Here is a 23,798-nt window from a genome sequence, read left to right on the forward strand (position 1 = left end):
CAGCATATTTGGAACTAAAAATTCTGTTCTAGGCTGGCTCTTCTTTGGGCATCAGTCAAAGATGAATGAGTGATCTTTTCCTATGGAAGGATGCTAATTCTCCAGCCTTTTAGAAAATAATTTCTGAGACAAGGTTTCCTATGGTGAGTCATGTAGCTCTCATTCCACTTTGATATCTCTCAGGGCAGTAGCATTGCTATCCTATTGTTTAAACCAACTAAATTCTTTTCTTTTTAAAAAAGATTTGTTTATTTATTATACACTGTAGTTGTCTTCAGACACACCAGAAGAGGGCGTCAGATCTCATTAAGGATGGTTGTGAACCACCACGTGGTTGCTTGGATTTGAACTCAGGACCTTTGGAAGAGCAGTCAGTGCTCTTAACCGCTGAGCCATCTCACCAGCCCACCACAACTAAATTCTTAAGTTAACATCTGTACCACCTCTGTATTTTAAAGTTATGCATTTGAGTCATGTAATCAACTGTTTATTGAGTCAAGAGGAAAATGATTTGCATGAGGGCCATAGCTTCTGCATTCTGACCAGAATAGGAAGAAGTTTATTGTGTACACTAATGGGGGAAACAGGGTGGGTAACCAGCTGCTGGAGTCGCCATAATGAAAAGTGCCTGATGCTGGCATGGAGGTAATTTTATAATTTTGCAGCGTGCCTTAATTCATGTAGGGTAAATGAAAGCAGACTAGATTAGTGGGTGTATGATTTGTGATGTCATTTAAGCCAGTGAATACTCAAATTGCAGTTCGGTTACTACTGTCCTATGAGATATATGCAATCCTCATTGTAATTAAGTCAGCTCACAAATTTAAAACACAGGACTTCACTGGCTGTAGTTGTGTGTGTCAAGTTACAGGTCTCAGCAGGCAACAATCCACATAGAGGCAAGGTCAAACAGTATTTGAAAGATGGTATTCCTTCTACCAGGCAATGGACTATTCTTTTACAAAGTCAGAATGGCTATGTGTTCTTTCAATAATATTTATGTTTGTAAAAAGTCAATTATTGGTTCCCTTTAAATGCAGCACTGCTCTGATCTCTTACTTGTATCCATTCTGTGATGTTTCCCAGGCATAAGAATTTCTTTCTATTTCTTTTACAAGTGCTGCTTAGGACAAGGTCTCCTGAAGAAACCCAATCCGGGAAGCCCCTATGCTGTGTGCTTTCAGCGCACTGTAACCCTAAGGGAGGTGTTCATGTCAATCAAGACTCACTAACCAATCAGGGCCTCCGGATAGGCCCGCCAATAGAAGTAGAGGCGTGTTCTTCCGTGTACCCCGTCCCCCCCCACCCCCCCACCCCCGGTCTGTTCCTCTCCGTTTCAGGCCGACTGAAAGCTTAGTCTGATGTGTTTTGATCTCTGCTGACAGGGGCCTTAGGGAATTGCCAGCGATCTACAACGTGGCGACATGGTGAGCATGTGACCACTGCCCTTAACCGGAAGGAACAGGGGGCTAAGCAGCTGGAGTCGGGGTGATGAGGTGCAGGGGACCAGCCCTGGCCATTCTTGGATCCTCTTCAGGCAGCAGAGGGGAAAGAGTGTCTGAGGTGACAAGACTTGGTCTTCAGAGATATTTAAGGTTGCTGTTTAGTTAATAGACGCTTGCCTATCTTAAATCTCAGTCGCTTGGCAGCTGAAGCTGATCTGCCCAAGTTCCTCTGAGGCAAGGGTGGAAGCTGCAATCTCTGGTATTTAGAGGCTACTCTAAAAACAGCAGGGGATTAAGTGAGTAGTTTTTGTTCTATCTCCACAGAAACTGGGCTGCTCTAACTTCCAGCCTGCTAGTTGAAGTCACAGGAAGAAAAGTGGGACACTTTTAAACATGTCTTTAATCTTTATTTCCAAGTTCTTCTAAAAAGTTTCCTATGAAAGTGCTCTAAGGAAACGGAGTGGGTGATTAAGTAAAGGAGTCATTGCTAGAGCCTTTCCCTCTTGTCCAGATGCCTCTTGCTTGCTAAGCTTGGGGAAGTTTGGAGCAATAAACATCTCTTAAACCAGGAGAAGAGAGCCACCCTCACAGAAGGAAAGACTTTTACACAAGCAAATATGGATAAACTCACATAAATTCATAATTCAAATTCATAAACTTTTGGGAGGTTAGTTTGATCCAATGTTGTTGAATTTCCAACTAGAGGGGACTCCTTTGCAGATGTGTCCAATCCACTTGCACAGTTACTTCAGCTCAGAGTGTTGAGAAGCTGTGTGTTAGGTTACATCTCTCGGCTGCTAACATTGCACATAGGGGTGAGATCTAACTGTATCTTCTTATGCCGTTCTCTCTGCCAGGGAATGGCCTGCACTTTTTCAAAATCACTGTCCTTTCCTAATAACCAGACCAACGCCAAATGGCTTCTTAGCTCTCTCTTCTATAGAAGAGAGAGATGCTAGGAATATTTGCTCAAAGGCGCATACATCCTGCTATCTATTATACTTTTAATATGTATGATATATTGTAGTGTGATTAGTGAGTCAAAGTCAGCTGGGTGTCTGTTTCAGACCCTGTCTCAAACACAGGAAATAATCAAAATTGTATTTGTGATAGGCTTGCAGACTCCAGTTTTCCTTTCTTTTACAAATTAATATTAAGGTTTAAATTAGATTCCAAGTTAAAAGTCACCTTCTTCTTTTTCTTCTTTTTCTTCTTCTTCTTTTTTTTTTTTTTTTTTTTTTTTTTGTGCCTTGTTCGTTATTTGTAGTTTTGTGATTTCCACATCAGAAATGAATTCCATCGTACCGGGTATATTCTGTTAACTGTGTGATAGTGAACTAAGTTACTAACTGAAAAAGATTCCACTTTTGTAAGCACATGCTATGTACCTAGGCCTTGAGCTTGACTATAAAAGCACTCCCCTGCTTGTTAATAAATTGATTTCTTTTTATTCAATTTACATACTGCACACTGCCTTCCTCCCAGTCACCCCCCTCCCGCAATTCTTCCTCCAATGCCCCCTCCCCTTCTCCTCTGAGTGGATGGGCCACATTGTATTACTAGATTTGGTAATACAATGTATTTCGTAGGACACATGTAGTATCTTGGTTTCACAGTAAGTTCAAATTTTTATTCAGATTCTTGATTGCCTGGTGTGTGGACCCAAAAAATGGGCCAGTCAGACTCTTGTCAATGGTCTAAAATTGATTACCTCACTGTTCATTCTTTTCTTTTTTTTTTTTTTTTTAAGATTTATTTATTATTATACATAAGTACACTGTAGCTAAATTCAGACACACCAGAAGAGGGCATCAGATCTCATTACTGGTGGTTGTGAACAACCATGTGGTTGCTGGGATTTGAGCTCAGGACCTTCGGAAGAACACTCAGTGCTCTTATCTGATGAGCCATCTCGCCAGCCCTCAGTGTTCATTCTTAATATTACATACTGTCAAAGCAGTGAAGTTATCTACTTCCTTTTGTCCTGTCCCTTTCTGGGCTGTGACTACACTACTTTCAAAGTTCCTGAACTAGAATCCTGAGCATTGAAGGTGTATACTGTGTGCCTTCAGCACATTCTAACCCTAAGGAGCGTGCTTATGTCACTCAAGAATCACTGGCCAATCAGGAGAATAGGAGGGTTCTTCTGAGTACTTTCTGCCATAATGGAGGTTCAGGTCTATGCTAACCTGAAAGAGCAGGGGCATGAACAATTGAAGCTGTGGAAGTGGGCACTTCCCTTGGCTGGGTGAGAACCAGTGGTCAGATGTGCTGAGCCATCTCTCCAGCCCCAAGTTAAACACTTTAAAAAGTTGCCTTGGATGAATGAATGGATGGAGGGATGGATGGGTGGATGGGTGGTTGGATGGGTGGGTGGGAGGGGCAGAACCTTCAAACAGTCTTATTCTGAGGTTAGAAAAGATCAGCAGGCATGTTCATATTAGAACCTTAACTACAGTGCTGTTAGGTGATGTTTCCTTGATATTTTCTGTATTTGTGTTCTCTGTCCTTTATGTATGTGAGAGTTGTGGCATGGATCTATCTTTTAAAACTCTTTTCTAGATCTTACATTATGGACTAGAAGATAGTTTTGCTCTGTAAATCTCCATCAGCCTCAGTGGCTAAACTTTCAAGGTCCTGTCCCCCATTAAATTGTTCAAAGTATAACCAGGGGGCTGAACCTAAAAGGACTTATTGATGACACCATATGTGGAATTCATACTGTTTCCTAGGCTGGGTCTTCTTTGGGCATCAGCCCGAGCTGAAAAAGTGATCTCTTTCTGGGAAAGATATTAATTCCACACCAGCTGTACCTCCAGGTTTTAAATAATGTTTCTGAGACAAGCTTTCCTATGTTGAGTCAGGTAGCATTCATTCCACTCTGTTTTTTCCCAGGACAATGACATTGTTCTCCTATTGACTAAACCAACTAAATACTTAAGTCTAAATCTCTACCACCACTGTGTTTTTAAATTACTTGCTGAATCATGTATGTAATCAACTTTTTTATTACAGTAAGAGGAACAGGATTTGCATGAAGGGCATAGCTTCTGCATTCACATCAGAAGAGAGTTTATTGCAATCCCTACTGGGGAAACGGGGTAGGCAATCAGCTACTGGAGTCACCATTATGAACAAGACCTGATTATGGCAGGGAGATGATTTTTTTTCTTTTTTTTTTATTGGGTATTTATTTCATTTACATTTCCAATGCTATTCCAAAAGTCCCCCACACGCTCCCCTACCCACTCCCACTTCTTGGCCCTGTACTGAGGCATTTAAAGTTTGCATGACTAATGGACCTCTCTTTCCACTGATGGCTGACTAAGCCATTTTCTGATTCATATGCCTCTAAAGACACTAGCTCCAGTGGGGTACTGGGTAGTTCATATTGTTGTTCCACCTATAGGATTGCAGATCCCTTTAGCTCCTTGTGTACTTTCTCTAGCTCCTCCATTGGGGGCCCTGTGATCCATCCAATAGCTGACTGTGAGCATCCACTTCTGTGTTTGCTAGGCCCTGGCATAGTCTCACAAGAGACAGACATACTGGGTCCTTTCAGCAAAATCTTGCTAGTGTATGCAATGGTGTCAGCGTTTGGAAGCTGATTATGGGATGGATCCCCGGATATGGCAGTCTCTAGATGGTTCATCCTTTCATCTCATCTCCAAACTTTGTCTCTGTAACTCCTTCCATGGGCGTTTTATTCCCAATTCTAAGAAAAGTGTGCACACTTTGGTTTTCATTCTTCTTGAGTTTCATGTGTTTCGCAAATTGTATCTTATATCTCGGGTATCCTAAGATTCTGGGCTAATATCCACTTATCAGTGAGTACATATTGTGTGAGTTCCTTTGTGATTGGGTTACCTCACTCAGAATGATGCCCTCCAGGTCCATCCATTTGCCTAGGAATTTCATAAATTCATTCTTTTTAATAGCTGGGTAGTACTCCATTGTGTAAATGTACCACATTTTCTGTATCCATTCCTCTGTTGAGGGGCATCTAGGTGCTTTCCAGCTTCTCAATATTATAAATAAGGCTGCTATGAACATAGTGGAGCATGTGTCCTTCTTACCAGTTGGAACATCTTCTGGATATATGCCCAGGAGAGGTATTGTGGGATCCTTTGGTAGTACTATGTCCAATTTTCTGAGGAACCACAAGACTGATTTCCACAGTGGCTGTACAAGCTTACAATCTCACCAACAATGGAGGAGTGTTCCTCTTTCTCCACATCCTCGCCAGCATCTGCTGTCAACTGAATTTTTGATCTTAGCCATTCTGACTGGTGTGAGGTAGAATCTCAGGGTTGTTTTGATTTGCATTTCCCTGATGATTAAGGATGTTGAACATTTTTTCAGGTGCTTCTCTGCCATTCGGTATTCCTCAGGTGAAAATACTTTGTTCAGCTCTGAGCCCCATGTTTTAATGGGGTTATTTGATTTTCTGGAGTCCACCTTCTTGAGTTCTTTATATATATTGAATATTATTCCCCTATCTGATTTAGGATAGGTAAAGATCCTTTCCCAATCTGTTGGTGGTCTTTTTGTCTTATTGACGGTGGTTATTTGATTTTCTAGAGTCCACCTTCTTGAGTTCTTTATATATATTGAATATTATTCCCCTATCCGATTTAGGATAGGTAAAGATCCTTTCCCAATCTGTTGGTGGTCTTTTTGTCTAATTTTTTTTTTTATTTTTTTATTTTGTTTTTTTTTTTATTTTTAGATTTATTTATTTTTATTATATGTAAGTACACTGCAGCTGTCTTCAGACACTCCAGAAGAGGGCGCCAGATCTCGTTACAGATGGTTGTGAGCCACCATGTGGTTGCTGGGATTTGAACCTCGGACCTTCAGAAGAGCAGTCGGGTGCTCTTACCCACTGAGCCATCTCACCAGCCCTCTTTTTGTCTTATTGATGGTGTCTTTTGCCTTGCAAAAGCTTTGCAACTTTATGAGGTCCCATTTGTCTATTCTTGATCTTACAGCACAAACCATTGCTGTTCTATTAGGAAATTTTCCCCTGTACCCATATCTTCGAGGCTTTTCCCTACTTTCTCCTCTATAAGTTTCAGTGTCTCTGGTTTTATGTGGAGTTCCTTAATCCAGTTAGATTTGACCTTAGTACAAGGAGATAGGAATGGATCAATTCGCATTCTTCTTTCTACATGATAACCACCAGTTGTGCCAGCACCATTTGTTGAATATGCTGTCTCTTTTCCACTGAATGGTTTTAGCTCCCTTGTCAAAGATCAAGTGACCATAGGTGTGTGGGTTCATTTCTTGGTCTTCAAGTCTATTCCATTGGTCTACTTGTCTGTCACTATACCAGTACCATGCATTTTAAATCACAATTACTCTGTAGTACAGCTTTAGGTAAGGCATGGTGATTCCACCAGAGGTTCTTTTATCCTTGAGAAGAGTTTTTGCAATTCTATTTTTTTTTTTTTTTTTTTTTTGTTATTCCAGATGAATTTGCAGGTTGCTCTTTCTAATTCGTTGAAGAATTGAGTTGGAATTTTGATGGGGATTGCATTGAATCTGTAGATTGCTTTTGGCAAGATAGCCATTTTTACAATGTTGATCCTGCCAATCCATGAGCATGGGAGATCTTTCCATCTTCTGAGATCTTCTTTAATTTCTTTCTTCAGAGACTTGAAGTTCTTATCATACAGATCTTTCACTTCCTTAGTTAGAGTCACGCCAAGGTATTTTTATTATTTGTGACTATTGAGGAGGGTGTTGTTTCCCTAATTTCTTTCTCAGCCTGTTTATCCTTTGTGTAGAGAAAGGCCATTGACTTGTTTGAGTTAATTTTATATCCAGCTACTTCACTGAAGCTGTTTATCAGGTTTAGGAGTTCTCTGGTGGAATTTTTAGGGTCACTTATATATACTATCATATCATCTGCAAATAGTGATATTTTGACTTCTTCCTTTCCAATTTGTATCCTCTTGATCTCCTTTTGTTGTCAAATTGCTCTGGCTAGGACTTCAAGTACAATGTTGAATAGATAGGGAGAGAGTGGGCAGCCTTGTTTAGTCCCTGATTTTAGTGGGATTGCTTCAAGCTTCTCACCATTTACTTTGATGTTGGCTACTGGTTTGCTGTAGATTGCTTTTATTATGTTTAGGTATGGGCCTTGAAGTCCTGATCTTTCCAAAACTTTTATCATGAATGGGTGTTGGATTTTGTCAAAATCTTTCTCCCCATCTAACAAGATGATCATGTGGTTTTTGTCTTTAAGTTTGTTTATATACTGGATTACGTTGATGGATTTTCGTATATTGAACCATCCCTGCATCCCTGGGATGAAATCTACTTGGTCAGGATGGATGATTGTTTTGATGTGTTCTTGGATTTGGTTAGTGAGAACTTTATTGAGGATTCTTGCATCGATATTCATAAGGGAAATTGTTCTGAACTTCTCTATCTTTGTTGGGTCTTTTTGTGGTTTAGGTATCAGCGTAAGTGTGGCTTCATAGAATGAGTTGGGTAGAGTACCTTCTGTTTCTATTTTGTGGAATAGTTTGTGAAGAACTGGGATTAGATTTTCTTTGAAGGTCTGATGGAACTCTGCACTAAACCCATCTGGTCCTGGGCTTTTTTTGGTTGGGAGACTATTAATGACTGCTTCTATTTCTTTAGGGGATATAGGACTGTTTAGATCATTAACCTGGTCTTGATTTAGCTTTGCTACTTGGTATTTGTCTAGAAACTTGTCCATTTCATCCAGGTTCTCTAGTTTTGTTGAGTATAGCCTTTTGTAGAAGGATCTGATGGTGTTTTGGATTTCTTCAGGATCTGTTGTTATGTCTCCCTTTTTTTTTTTTTTTTTCTGATTTTGTTAATTAGGATGCTTTCCCTGTGCCCTCTAGTGAGTCTGGCTAAGGGTTTATCTATCTTGTTGATTTTCTCAAAGAACCAGCTCCTCGTTTGGTCGATTCTTTGAATAGTTCTTCTTGTTTCCACTTGGTTGATTTCCTGCCGTCTACTCCTCTTGGGTGAATTTGCTTCCTTTTGTTCTTGAGCTTTTAGGTGTGTTGTCAAGCTGCTAATTTGTGCTTTCTCTAATTTCTTTTTGGAGGCACTCAGAGCTATGAGTTTTCCTCTTAGAAATGCTTTCATTGTGTCCCATAAGTTTGGGTATGTTGTGGCTTCATTTTCATTAAACTCCAAAAAGTCCTTAATTTCTTTCTTTATTTTTTCCTTGACTAAGGTATCATTGAGAAGAGTGTTGTTCAGTTTCTATGTGAATGTTAGCTTTCTATTATTTATTTTGTTATTGAATCAGCCTTAGTCCATGGTGATCTGATAGGATGTATAGGACAATTTCAATATTTTTGTATATGTTGAGGCTTGTTTTGTGACCAATTATGTGGTCAGTTTTGGAGAAGGTACCATGAGGTGCTGAGAAGAAGGTATATCCTTTTATTTTAGGATAAAATGTTCTGTAGATATCTGTTAGATCCATTTGTTTCATAACTTCTGTTAGTTTCACTGTGTCCCTGTTTAGTTTCTGTTTCCGTGATCTGTCCATTGGTGAAAGTGGTGTGTTGAAGTCTCCCATTATTATTGTGTGAGGTGCAATGTGTGCTTTGAGCTTTACTAAATTTTTTTAATGAATGTGGCTGCCCTTGTATTTGGAGCATTGATATTCAGAATTGAGATTTCCTCTTGGAGGATTTTACCTTTGATGAGTATGAAGTGTCCCTCCTTGTCTTTTTTGATGACTTTGGGCTGGAAGTCGATTTTATTAGATATTAGAATGGTTACTCCAGCTTGTTTCTTCAGACCATTTGCTTGGAAAATTGTTTTCCCGCCTTTCATTCTGAGGTAGTGTCTATCTTTTTTTTTTTTTTTCTGAGATGAGTTTCCTGTAAGCAGCAAAATGTTGGGTCCTGTTTATGTAGCCAGTCTGTTAGTCCATGTCTTCCTATTGGGGAGTTGAGTCCATTGATATTAAGAGATATTAAGGAAAAGTAATTGTTGCTTCCTATTATTTTTGTTGTTAGAGTTGGCATTCTGTTCTTGAGGCTGTCTTCTTTTAGGTTTGTTGAGGTATTACCTTCTTGTTTTTTCTAGTACGTGGTTTCCGTCCTTGTATTGGTTTTTTTCTGTTATTATCCTTTGAAGGGTGGGATTCGTGGAAAGATAATGTGTAAACTTGGTTCTGTCGTGGAATACTTTCGTTTCTAAGGTAATTAAAAGTTTGGCTGGGTATAGTAGCCTGGTCTGGCATTTGTGTTCTCTTAGTGTCTGTATAACTTTGTCCAGGCTCTTCTGGCTTTCATAGTTTCTTGTCAAAAATCTGGTGTAATTCTGATAGGCTTGCCTTTATATGTTACTTGACCTTTTTCCCTTACTGCTTTTAATATTCTATCTTTATTTAGTGCATTTGTTGTTCTGATTATTATGTGTCGGGAAGAATTTCTTTTCTGGTTCAGTCTATTTGGAGTTCTGTAGGCTTCTTGTATGTTCATGGGCATCTCTTTCTTTAGGTTTGGGAAGTTTTCTTCTATAATTTTGTTGAAGATCTTTGCTGGTCCTTTGAGTTGAAAATCTTCATTCTCATCTACTCCTATTATCCTGAGGTTTGGTCTTCTCATTGTGTACTGGATTTCCTGGATGTTTTGAGTTAGGATCTTTTTGTGTTTTGTATTTTCTTTGATTGTTGTGCCGATGTTCTCTATGGAATCTTCTGCACCTGAGATTCTCTCTTCCATCTCTTGTATTCTGTGCTGATGCTCGCTTCTATGGTTCCAGATTTCTTTCCTAGGGTTTCTATCTCCAGCGTTGCCTCACTTTGGGTTTTCTTTCTTGTGTTTACTTCCCTTTTTAGGTCTTGGATGGTTTTATTCAATTCCATCACCTGTTTGGTTGTGTTTTCCTGCAATTCTTTAAGGGATTTTTGTGCTTCCTCTTTAAGGTCTTCCACCTGTTTAGCAGTGTTCTTCTGTATTTCTTTAAGTGGGTTATTAAAGTCCTTCTTGATGTCCTCTACCATCATCATGAGATATGCTTTTAAATCCGGTGCCGCAGACCTTCTTTTTCCTGTGCCTCGTAAGAACGAGTCTCTCGAGTGGATAGGCAAAGTGTCAGATGGCGACAGACAGAATCAATCACACAAGAGAGGTGTTGAATCTGAATGTAATTTTCTGGTCGAGCTTAGACTAATTATATTACAGCAAATATCATAAATTGTAAAACATAACAGGTACGGTACATTGAAGTTTCCCAGGTGCAAGAGGAGTGACTACAAAAAGAATTTGCAGGAACCAGATAAATGTTTAGGTTAGGGATAAGTATCCCTCCAGATGTAAGAGGAGTGACTTCAAAAGGACTATGTTTACTTAGAGATTAGCGCCTGCTTCAGCCCTGGCCAGGCAAGAGTTTTACACTTTGTTAATTGCTCCAGGGGGTTTAACTCTTGACAGGCTTCAAGAGTAATGTAGTGTCACTGACCCCGAAATTCTCTAGGCCTTATTAAATTTTATCTAGTTTGGAGAATTCCCATTATCAGGATAGTATATCAACTTGCTCTGGTGTGGAATGTAGTTTGTAGTAAATATTTCTATCTCAGTGAGACTTTTAGTCTCTTTCTGCAGATAACTGAGCTAATGGCTAGTGCTTTTATTGTTTTATGGTAGAGCTAAATTAGTTACTGAATAGGTTAAACTCCTTGCTGCTATCTGGAATCTAAGAACACTGGGAAAAGGCTTTAGCTATGTTAGAATACAATCTTAAAAGGCATTTACTCTAAGGTAATGCTTAATAGAGTGCACGTGAGTCTATACATTAGACTAATGTGGTGGGAATTTGATTATTATGGGTTCAGGAGAAAACGCCAAACTTCCGGGAGGGGAATTACCATGGAACTCTGATCCTCAAGAACAGCTTCCGGGGGCTGGTGAGATGGCTCAGTAGGTAAGAGCACCCGACTGCTCTTCTGAAGGCCCAGAGTTCAAATCCCAGCAACCACATGGTGGCTCACAACCATCCGTAACGAGATCTGGCGCCCTCTTCTGGAGTGTCTGAAGACAGCTACAGTGTACTTACATATAATAAATAAATAAATCTTTAAAAAAAAAAAAAAAAAAAAAAAAAGAACAGCTTCCAGGCTTTACACCTGTCAAACTGACCCAAACTGGAGGGCTGACTTTCGTCAGACTTCCAGGAGAAGAGTCCTAGGAATTCATTTCTCATGAGCAGCTTTTTGGCATTACTGCCTCAAGCTGGCTCCACCAGAGTCCCTTGGCAATCCCGGTCTAGCTTTTCGGGTGTGTTGGGGTGCCCTGGACTTGGTGAAGTTGAGTGCTGGGTTCTGATGATGGTGAGTGGTCTTGGTTTCTGTTAGTAAGATTCTTACGTTTGCCTTTCGCCATCTGGTAATCTCTGGAGTTAGTTGTTATAGTTGTCTCTGGTTAGAGATTGTTCTGCTGGTGATTATGTTAGCCTCTATCAGCAGACCTGGGAGACTAGCTCTCTCCTCTGAGTTTCAGTGGTCAGAGCACTCTCTGCAGGCAAGCTCTCCTCTTACAGGGAAGGTGTACAGATATCTGGCTATCGGATCTCCCTCCTGGCCGAAGATGAAGGCCCAAAACAGGACCTGTCCCAGAAGCTGTGTTGCTTTGGCCTGTCCGAGAAGCTGTTAGCTTCTGTAGTCCACACTCTCACCTGTGCAGACTACTTTCCGTGGAGTCTCAGACCCAAGATGTCTTTCCCCCTCCCCCCCATGCTGAGCCAAAGCCCTCCTGGGTCGGAAGGTCACCTATCCTCTGGCTGGGAAGGTGGCCGGATGTCTGGAGCCTGAAAAGGGGGCTCTCTCAGAAGCTCTGTGTCTCCTGCCTGTCCCAGAAGCTATTAGCTTCTGTAGTGCATACTCTTACCTGTGCAGACTACTTTCGGCGGAGTCCCGGAATCAAGATGGCTCCCACCGATGCTGAGCAGGGAGGTGATTTTTAATTTTGGATCTCTGATGAAGACAGCCTATATTGATGGGTGTTTGATTTGTGAATGTCAGTTAAGCCAATGAGCATTCAATTTGCACATAGGGTACTGTTCTACAGATATATGTGCTATCTTCACTGAGATCATTAAGTCAGCACAGGAATTGAAACCCAGGCCATTGAGTGTAATTGTGTGTGTGTCAAGTTGTGTGTCAAGTTACAGGTGTCAGCAGCTAAGAGTCCACATAGAGGCCAGTTCAAATAGTGTTTGATTAATGCTATTCCTGATGTGAGGATATGGGCTGCTAATTTTGAATGTCAGTATGGCTATGCAGTTTTTTAGTAATACTTAAGTTTGAAAAAAATCAATTATTGTTTCCCCTTTCAACGTAATTTCTGTGAATTCAGCTCTGCTCTGATCTCTTACTATTTGCAATTCTGTGGTTTTTCCCAGGTATAAGAATTTCTTTCCAATTTTTCAATAGCTGGCTCATGCTATGTAATTGATAACTGCTTTGCACATCTGGTCCTGTCCCTAAGGCCACATGATGGGAAGACAGTGCTGCATCTCTTCTACCCTAGGCTTTGAAGGGGAAAGTTTTCCTGGTTTGGCAGTACTTGACATTAGCAATGAGACGTGAGGTAATCAATTTTACCTGGTCAATAATCATCTTGACTGGCCATTACTCTGGCTGCAGAAAAGGCAGTCATGAATCTGGATAAAGAACTGAACTTATTGTCAACTGTAATTGACACTACTTCAAGTAGTTCAGATTACTGTATTAAAACAAGTAAAGTAACCTAAAACTGAAACAGGTGGGCATTGTGAAAGTGTGTTTTTATTATTTGCAACATTTAACATGGGAGAATCCTTCTTTATTCCGGTTCTTTTGAATTGACAAAAATGTCTTTAATCTAGGCCACAATTTCTGGTGGCATCCTACATTTATAAAGGATATCGAAGATTCTCTCTCCTTCTCTTTTTCTGCTTGCCATACTCTGTCAAGGGAGATCATTTGAGTTTTCTAGCATTAGAGGTTCCATCTTTGGAATTATGGTATATGTGGAACACCAGTTGAGACACACAGGCACTACGGTATCCTTCAACTTTCCATTGGTACGCAGTTATTAGTTTCCTAGTTGGACCACATTCTGCGAGCCATTCTTATATATCCACTTTCTACATACATAGAGAGATCCATACTATCAGTTCTGTTCAAGTGGAAATCCTTTAATAATACAGATGTTTTTTCACCTTTTCAACTCAGGAAGATGTGCTGGCTAACAGTAGTGCTCCACAGTGATTGGAATCCATTTCCTCATTTCCTGCTTTTCTCCTAGGGTTGTCTGGAGAATCATATTGAAAGGGCAAGATAAACCCTATTTTTCTCCATCTAAGGAGCCCTTTTGTTGCCATTTGAGGTCCAATCCTTATTTTAAAAAGGTACCAGTTTCAGAAATAAACTGAAAATCCCAAAAGTAAGTCATAAGACACCAGGTTTAGGAACAGACCATAAGATCTAGAAGATGGTAGAACCCCCTTCCAGAGACCAGACTGGGGATAATCACAGAAATGGGGAACTATCTGAGAATGGTCCATCTGGGCTGGGCAGCCCTGATTCATCATATGGTGAAATGTTCATGGTATAGGAATGCAGATCACTGACAACCTGTGACCCCCTAGCCCTACCAATGAAATTTTCGACTATCCTATCCTTCTAGAGAGTTCCACCTGTTTCCTATAAGGAGGTACTCTTACCTTTGTGTGGGGTCACCATTTCAAAGAATGCTGGTTGTTTCTCCAGAATAAGTGCTTTTTCTTTTTGCATATTATCTGATCTGGGGTCTTCAGTGATTTTTTTTTTTTTTTTTTTACCTTTCAATATGTAGTAGGTGAATATTAGCTTAGGTATTCCTGAGATCAGTGTAAAGTCACAGAAACAAATATCACATTTTATATCTTAAAATGATGCAGTAATTGATAATATGCATGGAACCATTCTGCATGTGGTTCATATGGTTCACTCTGCACCAAGATGAATAATGAACAGTGCAAGCTACCCATCTCAATTCTAGGAGGAGGAGGAGAGGCAGAGGAGGGCAGGGAGAAGAAGAAAAGGAGGAAGAGGAGCGGGAGGAAGAGGAGTGGTGGAGGAACATAGAACATTAGGATGAAGAGAAGGAGGAATAGATAGAGGAGGAGGATGAACAGAAGCAAGAGGAGAGGAGGAGGATTGGGAAGTGGAGGAGGAGAAGCAGGTGGAAGAGGAGAGGGGGAGGATTACGAAATGGAGGGAGAAGATATTTGTGCTCAGTGCTGGTAACAGAAAGCTCGACTATTGGAGGACAGGCACATTGCAATACTGAAACAAAGATTTTGCAAATCTGAATAGCGTCAAGTCCTGGACTGATTTCCTGGGGTAGGAAGCCCTAAGAGGCAAGCTTTCAGCACAGTCTATCCTTAAGGCCAGTGCTCTTGACACTGGCCAGTCAGGGCCTCCTAGAAAACCATCCAATCAGACGAAGCTGAGGCCTCTTCTAGGTGCTTTGTTCTCTGTTGCAGGTTCAGTAGCATTGCAGAGCAGGCTTCTATGGTTGCAGTGATGTGCTTTGACCTCTGATGTTGGGTGCCTTTGCAGAGTTCAGGCGAGCTACTAAGTCTCATCATGGTGAGCATGTGACCACTGCCACTAACCTAAAGGAGCAGTGGTGTAAGAGGCAGGAATCCTGATAGTGGGCTCTCCCCTGGGTTAGGTGGAAAGTAAGAGCCAGCTGTGCGATTCCATGAGGTCTTAGGCACTAGATGTACTCAGTGGTGGCATCTTAACAACTTCATTATGGGAGCTTCATCTACACAAAACATTTGGAGCAAGGGTTTGCCATGTAGAAACATCCTTAGCAAGATGCCAAATTCGGAGCATCCGAGATTCTCTGGTATCTTCTAAACATTTTGTCCTGGCCGCCATTTAAGATCCATTTGGAGTTAATTTTGTGGCAGTTGTAAACCCCATCTCATGAACTCCAAATTTATGCTGTGATAAGAAGCATAGAGTAGAATCGCTGATGGAAAAGACTTTCCAATAATAAGAAAATGGGAAGTCACATTTAGTTGAGGGAGGGACTTCCTCCTAAACACCCACAGAGAAGTAGTATAGTAACCAAGCATCTGAGAGACTAGGATGCTGGGATACACAGGGTTGTTCATCAGGATTGTGGGGAAATATTGCTCCAGGTCATAACAAAGGAGACAACCCTGATTAACAAATAGGCCCTTTCCCAGGTCACAGACCAGCCCTTTAACAAGCTGCTCAATGAAGTATTGCAGGCTCATAACCAACACTAAGGCCTAGAGTGCCATAAAGGACCATTTTTTTTTCTTGAAAAAGCATAGTTCCTCCACATGGTCAAGACATCTGTCAACACCATTTGGAAAGGAAAAACACTGTTGTGATGAGGACTGTCCTGATCAAGCAAGGCTATCCCTGAGGTCTTCATAGATGGAGAATGACATAGCTTCTTCTCAAACTCAGCAAAGTTCTTGGTTGGGCCTGTAACAGCCTGGGTCCTAGGCCTTGGGATCTTTCCCTAAGTCCATGAGGTACTGACAAAGAAACATAGAAAAAGAGCTCCTTCTCTAAAACCAGGCTTATTCTTGGAAGAGCTGGTAATGGTCTGGGGCCAGAGCCTGTGGAGAGGGGTGGTTTCTTAACCTGAGAATCTAATAGTTCCTACCACATAGGGCTGATGATGTCAATCACAAACCACACTAGGCATGCACAGTGATATTGATGAGATTACTTGTCTTCTTGATCAGTAGTGTTTGATTAGATTCTTCCTTTGTCTCATTTTATGCTAGTTTCCGCTGACAGAATTTAGAAGATGTGACAGTCCAAAGATTGTCTTGAGGGTCAAAAGAGACTTTGGACATTTGAACACTGTGTATGATGTTCCAGATTTTAAGAGCCCATGAAGTGAGAATAAATGCATTTTTATCAAGGAATGACCATGAGCCTATAGTGTCCAAGGTCAGAGCATAATTAGGTTCAAAGAGGTCAAAGGGGTTCCAGATAGAATGTTGGCTTTAAAGTCTTATCTCTTCTTGGTGTTCTTCCTTTTTGAGAATATGGAGGTTTTGTAAAAGGAGCCCTACTAGATGCATTTCCTTATTGACATGGGATTGGAGTGTCTATTGACTTAATCCATTTTCTCTTTTTTCTGTTTATTGGGTTTTGATTGAAATTTATCCGTCAGCTTTCTTTTCATATCCTTCCTTCCTATCATGCCTTCCTCATAATAGACTCTGTCTTTAAATTGCTTAAGATGCAGTGGAAGCAATAGCTAGCTAGTCAGTGTTAAGTTATTTTGCTTAACCAATGCGTTCATACTTTATTTGTGTTTTCTGTCTTTGAAGATAATGTTTCTCTGTCGTCCTACCTAGTAGTCCTGAATGCCATCCAGGCCTTGAACATAGAGATCAAATTGATTCTGACTTCAAATGTTGGGACCAAATGTGGGCCAACTAGCCTGGCCTTTTTTATTGACAGATGTGCCTGTAATGTGTGTGTATTTCGTATGTGTAATATCAAGCATATGTTTTTGTGCTGAGCTTTATCCTCCTCCTGGTTTTTGAAATTTCACAGACATTATCATCTTATTTTTCAGCATGGCATGTACGCATGACATTAATACTGCTTAGACTTCTCAGTTATTGGATGGCAGGTGCTGACTTTTCTACCTGTTGTGTTTGTAGTGACTTATGTTGGGAAGACTATGAGTCTTTTGCCTGTATGCACAAATAAATATCTCATGTGTGCCCGTTCCTCACAGTTGTCAGAAGATGGCCTGAGACTTCCTGAAAGTGGAATAATGGATAGCTGTGGAACCCCTGTAAATAAAGGGAATTGAGTTCACTCTTTTGTAGGACCAGCAAGAGCTCTTCATGTAGCACCTAGCTTTTTAACTACCCCTTCTTAAGCTCTGGAAAGGCTGGGCAGTGGTGATACATGCTTTTAATTGCTGCATTTGGGAGACAGAGGCAGGTGAATTTTTGAGTTTGAGGCAGCTGGTCTATAGAGTGAGTTCCAGACAGCCAGGTCTATACAGAGAAACCCTATCTCAGAAACAAAACACAACAAAACAAAAAGATCTGGATGAAAGTCTTACGCATGCTCTTGCACACACACCCACACACACGCACATACACATACACCTTAATATTTTTACCATGCCTTGTGGCTCAGTGTCTTGCCTTTTCCAGCCTCCCACAACTAGTGTGTCCTTTCCTTTAGTCCTTGCTCAACCCTCTCAATCTGCACTCAGCTTTGTTGCCCACTTACCTTTTCCTTGCCCAGCACCCTAATTCTGCTGTCAACTTAGTTGTATTTTGAACCTCCCACCTGGGGAAGTGGCCAATGATCACTCACTGGGGATCACACATGGCTGGTGACTGTCTTTTCCTCTAAAGCATGATAGATCTCCCTTTCCTGCCCCATGGCTCTCTCTACTCTCCTTCAGGAATCTGGCAGTCCTTCCACCCATGCATTGACTGTTGTCAACCATACTGATTGATCAAAATCCAGGTAAAGACAAGGACCTTCAGAGTTTACAGGCAGAGTCCCAGTCTTAGCATTAGAACCATGCCCTAAATTTTATTGCTGAACTACCTCTCCTACCATATATTGTTTACCTCTAATCAACATTAGTGTGGCCAATATTTTCTTATGTACAAGTGGAACTATTAAACCATATATTCCCTTTTGGTAATATCTTATTAATGTTATAGTGTGAGCTGGTGTACCTCAGGTTCTGGAAGATGAATACAGAACTGTATTGTATGTATCACTCTCAAAAGAGTTTAAGTAAAGGGCTGGAGAGATGGCTCAGCAGGTAAGAGCACAGACTGCTCTTCCAAAGATCCTAAGTTCAATTCCCAGCAACCACATGGTGGTTCACAACCATCTGTAATGGGATCTGATGCCCTCTTCTGATGTGTCTGAAGAAAGCTACAGTGACATATACATGAAATAAATAAATAAATTCTTTTTTTTTTAAAGTAAGATCTTAAATAAAATCACATGAGTTCATTCTGTGTTTCTGGTTTGGTTGGTTAATTATGGCAGGAGATACAGGGTCTTACTATGTATCTTTGGCTGTCTAGAACCAATTGTATATATCACACTGACATCCATCTCAATGTTATACTTCTGCTTATGTCTCCTGACTGCATTGTTAGAGGCATAAACCAATAGACCCAGCATGTTTATTGATTTATATATATATTAATTGTTAATACAATTTCTTTGGTGTGTGCTAAACAATATTGTTCTTGTAGAGCTTGTCTCTGTATATGTGTAATTGAACATTCTTTGAAAAGGCTACATCCTATTTAAAGGGTTGAGAAATGACAGGGGTGACAGGGCTGGAGAGATGCCTCAGCGCTTAAGAACACTGTTCTTACAGAGGTCCTGAGTTTAATCCCAGCAACCACATGGTGGTTCACAACCACCTGTAATAGCTATCCAATGCCCTCATCTTGAGTGTCTGAAGATAGCAACAGTATACTCACATATATGAAATATATAACTCTTAAAAGAAGAAAAAAAGAAATGACAGGGGCGAACCTTATTATTAAGTTTCCTTCTGATATGACTTGGTTGTTACAGTAGAACTTGGGTGTGAGTAAATAAGTGGGACAGGCCCCAGAATTATATGAACACATTGCCTAGGAATAATAGATGCCCGATGTTGTTTCTATTGTGCTTTCCTTTATACACGTTTATGGGATGCTCTAGAATGCAGTGACATATGAGGACGTGCATGTGAACTTCACTCAAGAGGAGTGGGCTCTGCTGGATCCTTCTCAGAAGAAGCTCTACAAAGATGTCATGTTGGATACCTACAAGAACCTCAATGCTATAGGTAAATTTGTGACTTCCCTTTCCTGTTTTAAAATTCAAGAAAACAGTTTTTTCTTTTGATGCACTTCTGTAGTTTCAATAAAAATGAAGGAAGGATTTGGTGAATAAATCATGCATGACTATAAGGTTCACTGAAGATAGTAACTTACATTTTGCTAAATCTTAAGGCATACTTTTTCTGTTTTAGGCTTTAATTGGGAAGCCCAAAATATTGAAGAATATTGTCAAAGTTCTAGAAGACACAGAAGGTAATTTTCATGTGCAAGCTCATACAAATCTGCCTCTAAAGATATGTTAATGTGTGCTGAAAATTGATAAGAAAAGGATCAGTGTAAATTAGCACAGCTTTAAGTGTATTGATGATTGTTACATTCCAACAAAACCATCGCCTTTAATGTCCTGTGTCTGATTTTTGCAAGGCCTTCCTTTAAGAAAGAGAGCAAGCTGTGGCCGGGCTTGGTGGCGGCACGCCTTTAATCCCAGCACTCGGGAGGCAGAGGCAGGCGGAGAAAACCAAAAAAAAAAAAAAAGAAAAAAAAAAAAAAGAAAGAGAGCAAGCGCTGGGCGTGTTGGTACATACCTGTAATCCCAGCACTGGGGAGGCAGAGGCACACAGATTTCTGAGTTCGAGGCCAGCCTGGTCTACAAAGTGAGTTCCAGGACAGCCAGGGCTGTACAGAGAAACCCTGTCTCAAAAACTAAAAAGAAAAAAGAGGACAAGGAAACAATGCCTTAATGTATATCCCCAATTTGAAACATAGCCCTATTAGTGCTACACAGTACAACTGGCAGTCTGTTTCTGTTTACTTTGGAAAAGCTATACAAACTGAATAGTTGATAAATATATGTCCAAAAGCTGCTAAGAAGCAAATAGTCTATATTTAACCTGGTTGTACTCATTTATTAGCAGTGTTGGTGCTAAGTTTAGTTAGAAGGGCAGCATTTGGGAGGTGAGTAGGAGGTTTTGCAGTAACCTTAATCCATATTTCACATGTCTATGAGAACAATGAGTCAAACCTTATGAATGCAAACTTCAACATTTTATGTATTGGACTTCCTTTCATAATTATATAATATTTTATAATGGGTACACAACATGTATACCAAACAGATATTCCAAAAACTATGACTGTCTGTCTTTCTCTCTCTCTCTTTCCCTCCCTTTCCTAAAACTATTAGAAGATATATAGTGGGTTGCAGTTATAGAGTAGACTTTTTGAACATAATACAAGTTAACAGTTAATTACATTTCCACCTTTGATGGCAATACATCAGCAACCTTATTCTGGAGATAATTCTCTTGAGTCCTAGGGATGTGGAAATGCTCCTATTTCTCCTGGTTCACTTTGCAAATATACTATGAGCTACAGTACAGTAAAATTTGTAATACACTTAGTGCATTAAAGCTCTGACTTCCTCCACTTTTCTTCAAGTACGGGAACAACATTTATAGAAAAAGAATACGTAAAACTGAGCCATGTAATCAATGTTCATACCTTCTCAGGTGTCTCTAACCATGAGAAACAACCCGTAATGTAGGGAAACAGCATGAATGTAAGCAAAGTGATAAAAGATCTGATGCCTCTTTACATTTAGACAAATAGTAACATTAAATCTTACAGATGAAAGTATTCTAGGAGTTCAGAGATGGCTCAGCAGTTAAGAGCACCAACTGCCCTTCTGAAGGCCCTGAGTTCAAATCTCAGCAACTACATGGTGGCTAACAACCATCCATAATGAGATCTGACTCCCTCTTCTGGAGTGTCAGAAGACAGGACAGCTACAGTGTACTTTCATATAAGTAAAAAACAAACAAACAAACAAACAGAAAAACAAGAAGAAAGTATTCATCCATGTGGTAAAGCTCTCACATGGGCCAATTCTCTTCTCAGGTTTGAAAGGAGTCAGAGTGCAGAGAAATCCTCTGAATATACTCAACTTGGTAAAGCCTTTGATTTACATGCTCACAGTCATGCCCAAAGGCATGAAAGGATTCATACAGAAAAGATCCCCTCTGAAGTTATTCACTGTGTCGAAGACTTTTTACCTTACACAAGTCTCCGAGTACATAAAAGAACACAAACTGGACAGAAACCCTATGAATGTAATCAATGTGGTAAAGGATTTGCAACGCCCAGTCATCTTAAAAGGCATGAAAGAATTCATACTGGAGAGAAACCCTACAAATGTAATCAGTGTGATAAAGCCTTTTCACAGAAACGTAGTCTCCAAACACATATAAGAATACATACTGGAGAAAAACCCTACAAATGTAATCAATGTGATAAAGCCTTTTCCCAATATGGTCATCTCCAAATTCATATAAGAACACATACTGGAGAGAAACCCTTCAAATGTGATGAATGTGATAAAGCCTTTTCAAAACGCTTTCACCTCCAAAATCATAAAAGAACACATACTGGAGAGAAGCCTTACAAATGTCATCAATGTACCAAATCCTTTTCACAACACAGTACTCTTCAAACTCATAGAAGAACACATACTGGAGATAAACCCTACAAATGTAATCAATGTGATAAAGCCTTTTCTGAGAAACGTAGTCTCCAAACACATATCAGGAAACATACTGGAGAAAAACCCTACAAATGCAATCAATGTGATAAAGGCTTTTCCCAATATGGTCATCTCCACATTCATAGAAGAACACATACCGGAGAGAAACCCTTCAAATGTAATGAATGTGATAAAGCCTTTTCTCAATTTGGTCATCTCCAAATTCATAGAAAAACACATACTGGAGATAAACCCTATAAATGTAATCAATGTGATAAAGCCTTCTCCCAGAAACGTAGTCTCCAAACACATATAAGAATACATACTGGAGAAAAACCCTACAAATGTAATCAATGTGATAAAGCCTTTTCCCAATACGGTCATCTCTATATTCATAGAAGAATACATACTGGAGAGAAACCATTCAAATGTATTGAATGTGATAAACCGTTTTCAAAACAATTTTGCTTCCAAAATCATAAAAGAACACATACTGGAGAGAAGCCATACAAATGTAATCAATGTGATAAAGCCTTTTCACAACACAGTTATCTTCAAATTCATAGAAGAAGACATACAGGAGAGAAACCCTTCAAATGTAATCAATGTGATAAAGCCTTTTCTGAGAAACGTCGTCTCCAAACACATACAAGGATACATACTGGAGAAAAACCCTACAAATGTAATCAATGTAATAAAGCCTTTTCCCAACACAGTAATCTCCACATTCATAAAAGAACACATACTGGAGAGAAACCCTACAAATGTAATGAATGTGATAAAGCCTTTTCCCAATATATTCATCTCAAAATTCATAGAAGTACACATATGAGAGAGAAACACTTCAAATGTAATGAATGTGATAAAACCTTTTCAAAACACTTACCTCCAAAATCATAAAAGAACACATACTGGAGAGAAGCCTTACAAATGTAATCAAAGTGACAAAGCCTTTCACAACACAGTTATCTTCAAATTCATAGAAGAAGATATACAGGAGATAAATCCTACAAATGTAATCAGTGTGACAAAGCCTTTTCCCAATCTTGTAACCTCCAATCCATAGAAGAATTTATACTGGAGTGAAATATTACGAATGTTATGAATGTGATAAAGCCTTTTCCCATCATTATAATCTACAAATTCATAAAGGACATACTAGAGAGTCCTTACAAGTGTAATCAGTGTGTGAAAGTCTTTTCAAAACATGGTAATCTTCAAAAGAACAAAAGAATCCACACTGGAGGGAAAAGCTATGAAGGAAATGGATGTAAGCAACCTTTTTACAACGCCATCATTTCTGAATGTATAAGTGAATGTACTGAAGAGAAAGACTGTGAATGTGATCATAGTCTTAATCATCATGAACATACTTGTAGGGGCAAGAATCCGGAGTATAAGCAATGTGGTAAAACCTATGCTATGCAAAGTTATTTCCTAATGCAGCAGGGAGCACATACTGGAGAGAGACAGAGACAGAGATACAGAGAGAGAGAGAGAGACTGTATAAATATACACAATGTGGTGAACCTTTGCATATCACAGTTATCTTTGAATACATAAAAGAGCACATGATATATCTTAGAATACATAAAAGAAGACACTGGAGAGAGAACCTTTGTATGAATAATGTGGTAAGGCCTTTGCAGTTGACATTGACATTTATCTCATAATGTATAAATTAACACAGACTTGTAAGAAACCTCATAAAAATAAGGAATGTGTTAAAGCTTGCATGCGGACCAGTCGTTTTTTTTTTTTTTTTCTTGAGAAAAATCCTTGCTGCAGGGTAACCCTGTAAATGGAGCCACCGTGCAAACATTTTGTACGTCACAGTATTTGTATGTGAGAGTAATACCTTTAGCATGTACTGGATCGCTTAAAGTTTGCATGTCACAATAATTTTTTTTTTTTTTTTTTTTTTTGGTTTTTTCAAGACAGGGTTTCTCTGTGTAGCCCTGGAACTCACT

The 23,798-nt window shown here is 39.8% G+C and overlaps 2 protein-coding genes across 2 annotated transcripts in view; one reads left to right on the plus strand and one right to left on the minus strand.

The window, feature by feature from the left end:
- Window positions 1-23,798, minus strand: part of LOC110288370 (uncharacterized) — a 145,428-nt gene that overhangs the window by 21,561 nt on the left and 100,069 nt on the right.
- LOC147000936 (uncharacterized) lies at window positions 1,340-23,534 on the plus strand. The gene is given in 8 exon segments (XM_085831014.1): window positions 1,340-1,427; window positions 19,189-19,315; window positions 19,502-19,562; window positions 21,207-22,709; window positions 22,711-22,781; window positions 22,784-22,885; window positions 22,888-22,987; window positions 22,989-23,534. Coding segments are annotated over 8 exon segments (2,370 nt in total). The 5' UTR covers window positions 1,340-1,424; the 3' UTR covers window positions 23,392-23,534.

Source organism: Mus caroli, unplaced genomic scaffold (assembly GCF_978045245.1).
Source record: "Mus caroli unplaced genomic scaffold, Mus_caroli_1 scaffold_15, whole genome shotgun sequence".
Classification (NCBI taxonomy): Eukaryota; Metazoa; Chordata; class Mammalia; order Rodentia; family Muridae; genus Mus; species Mus caroli.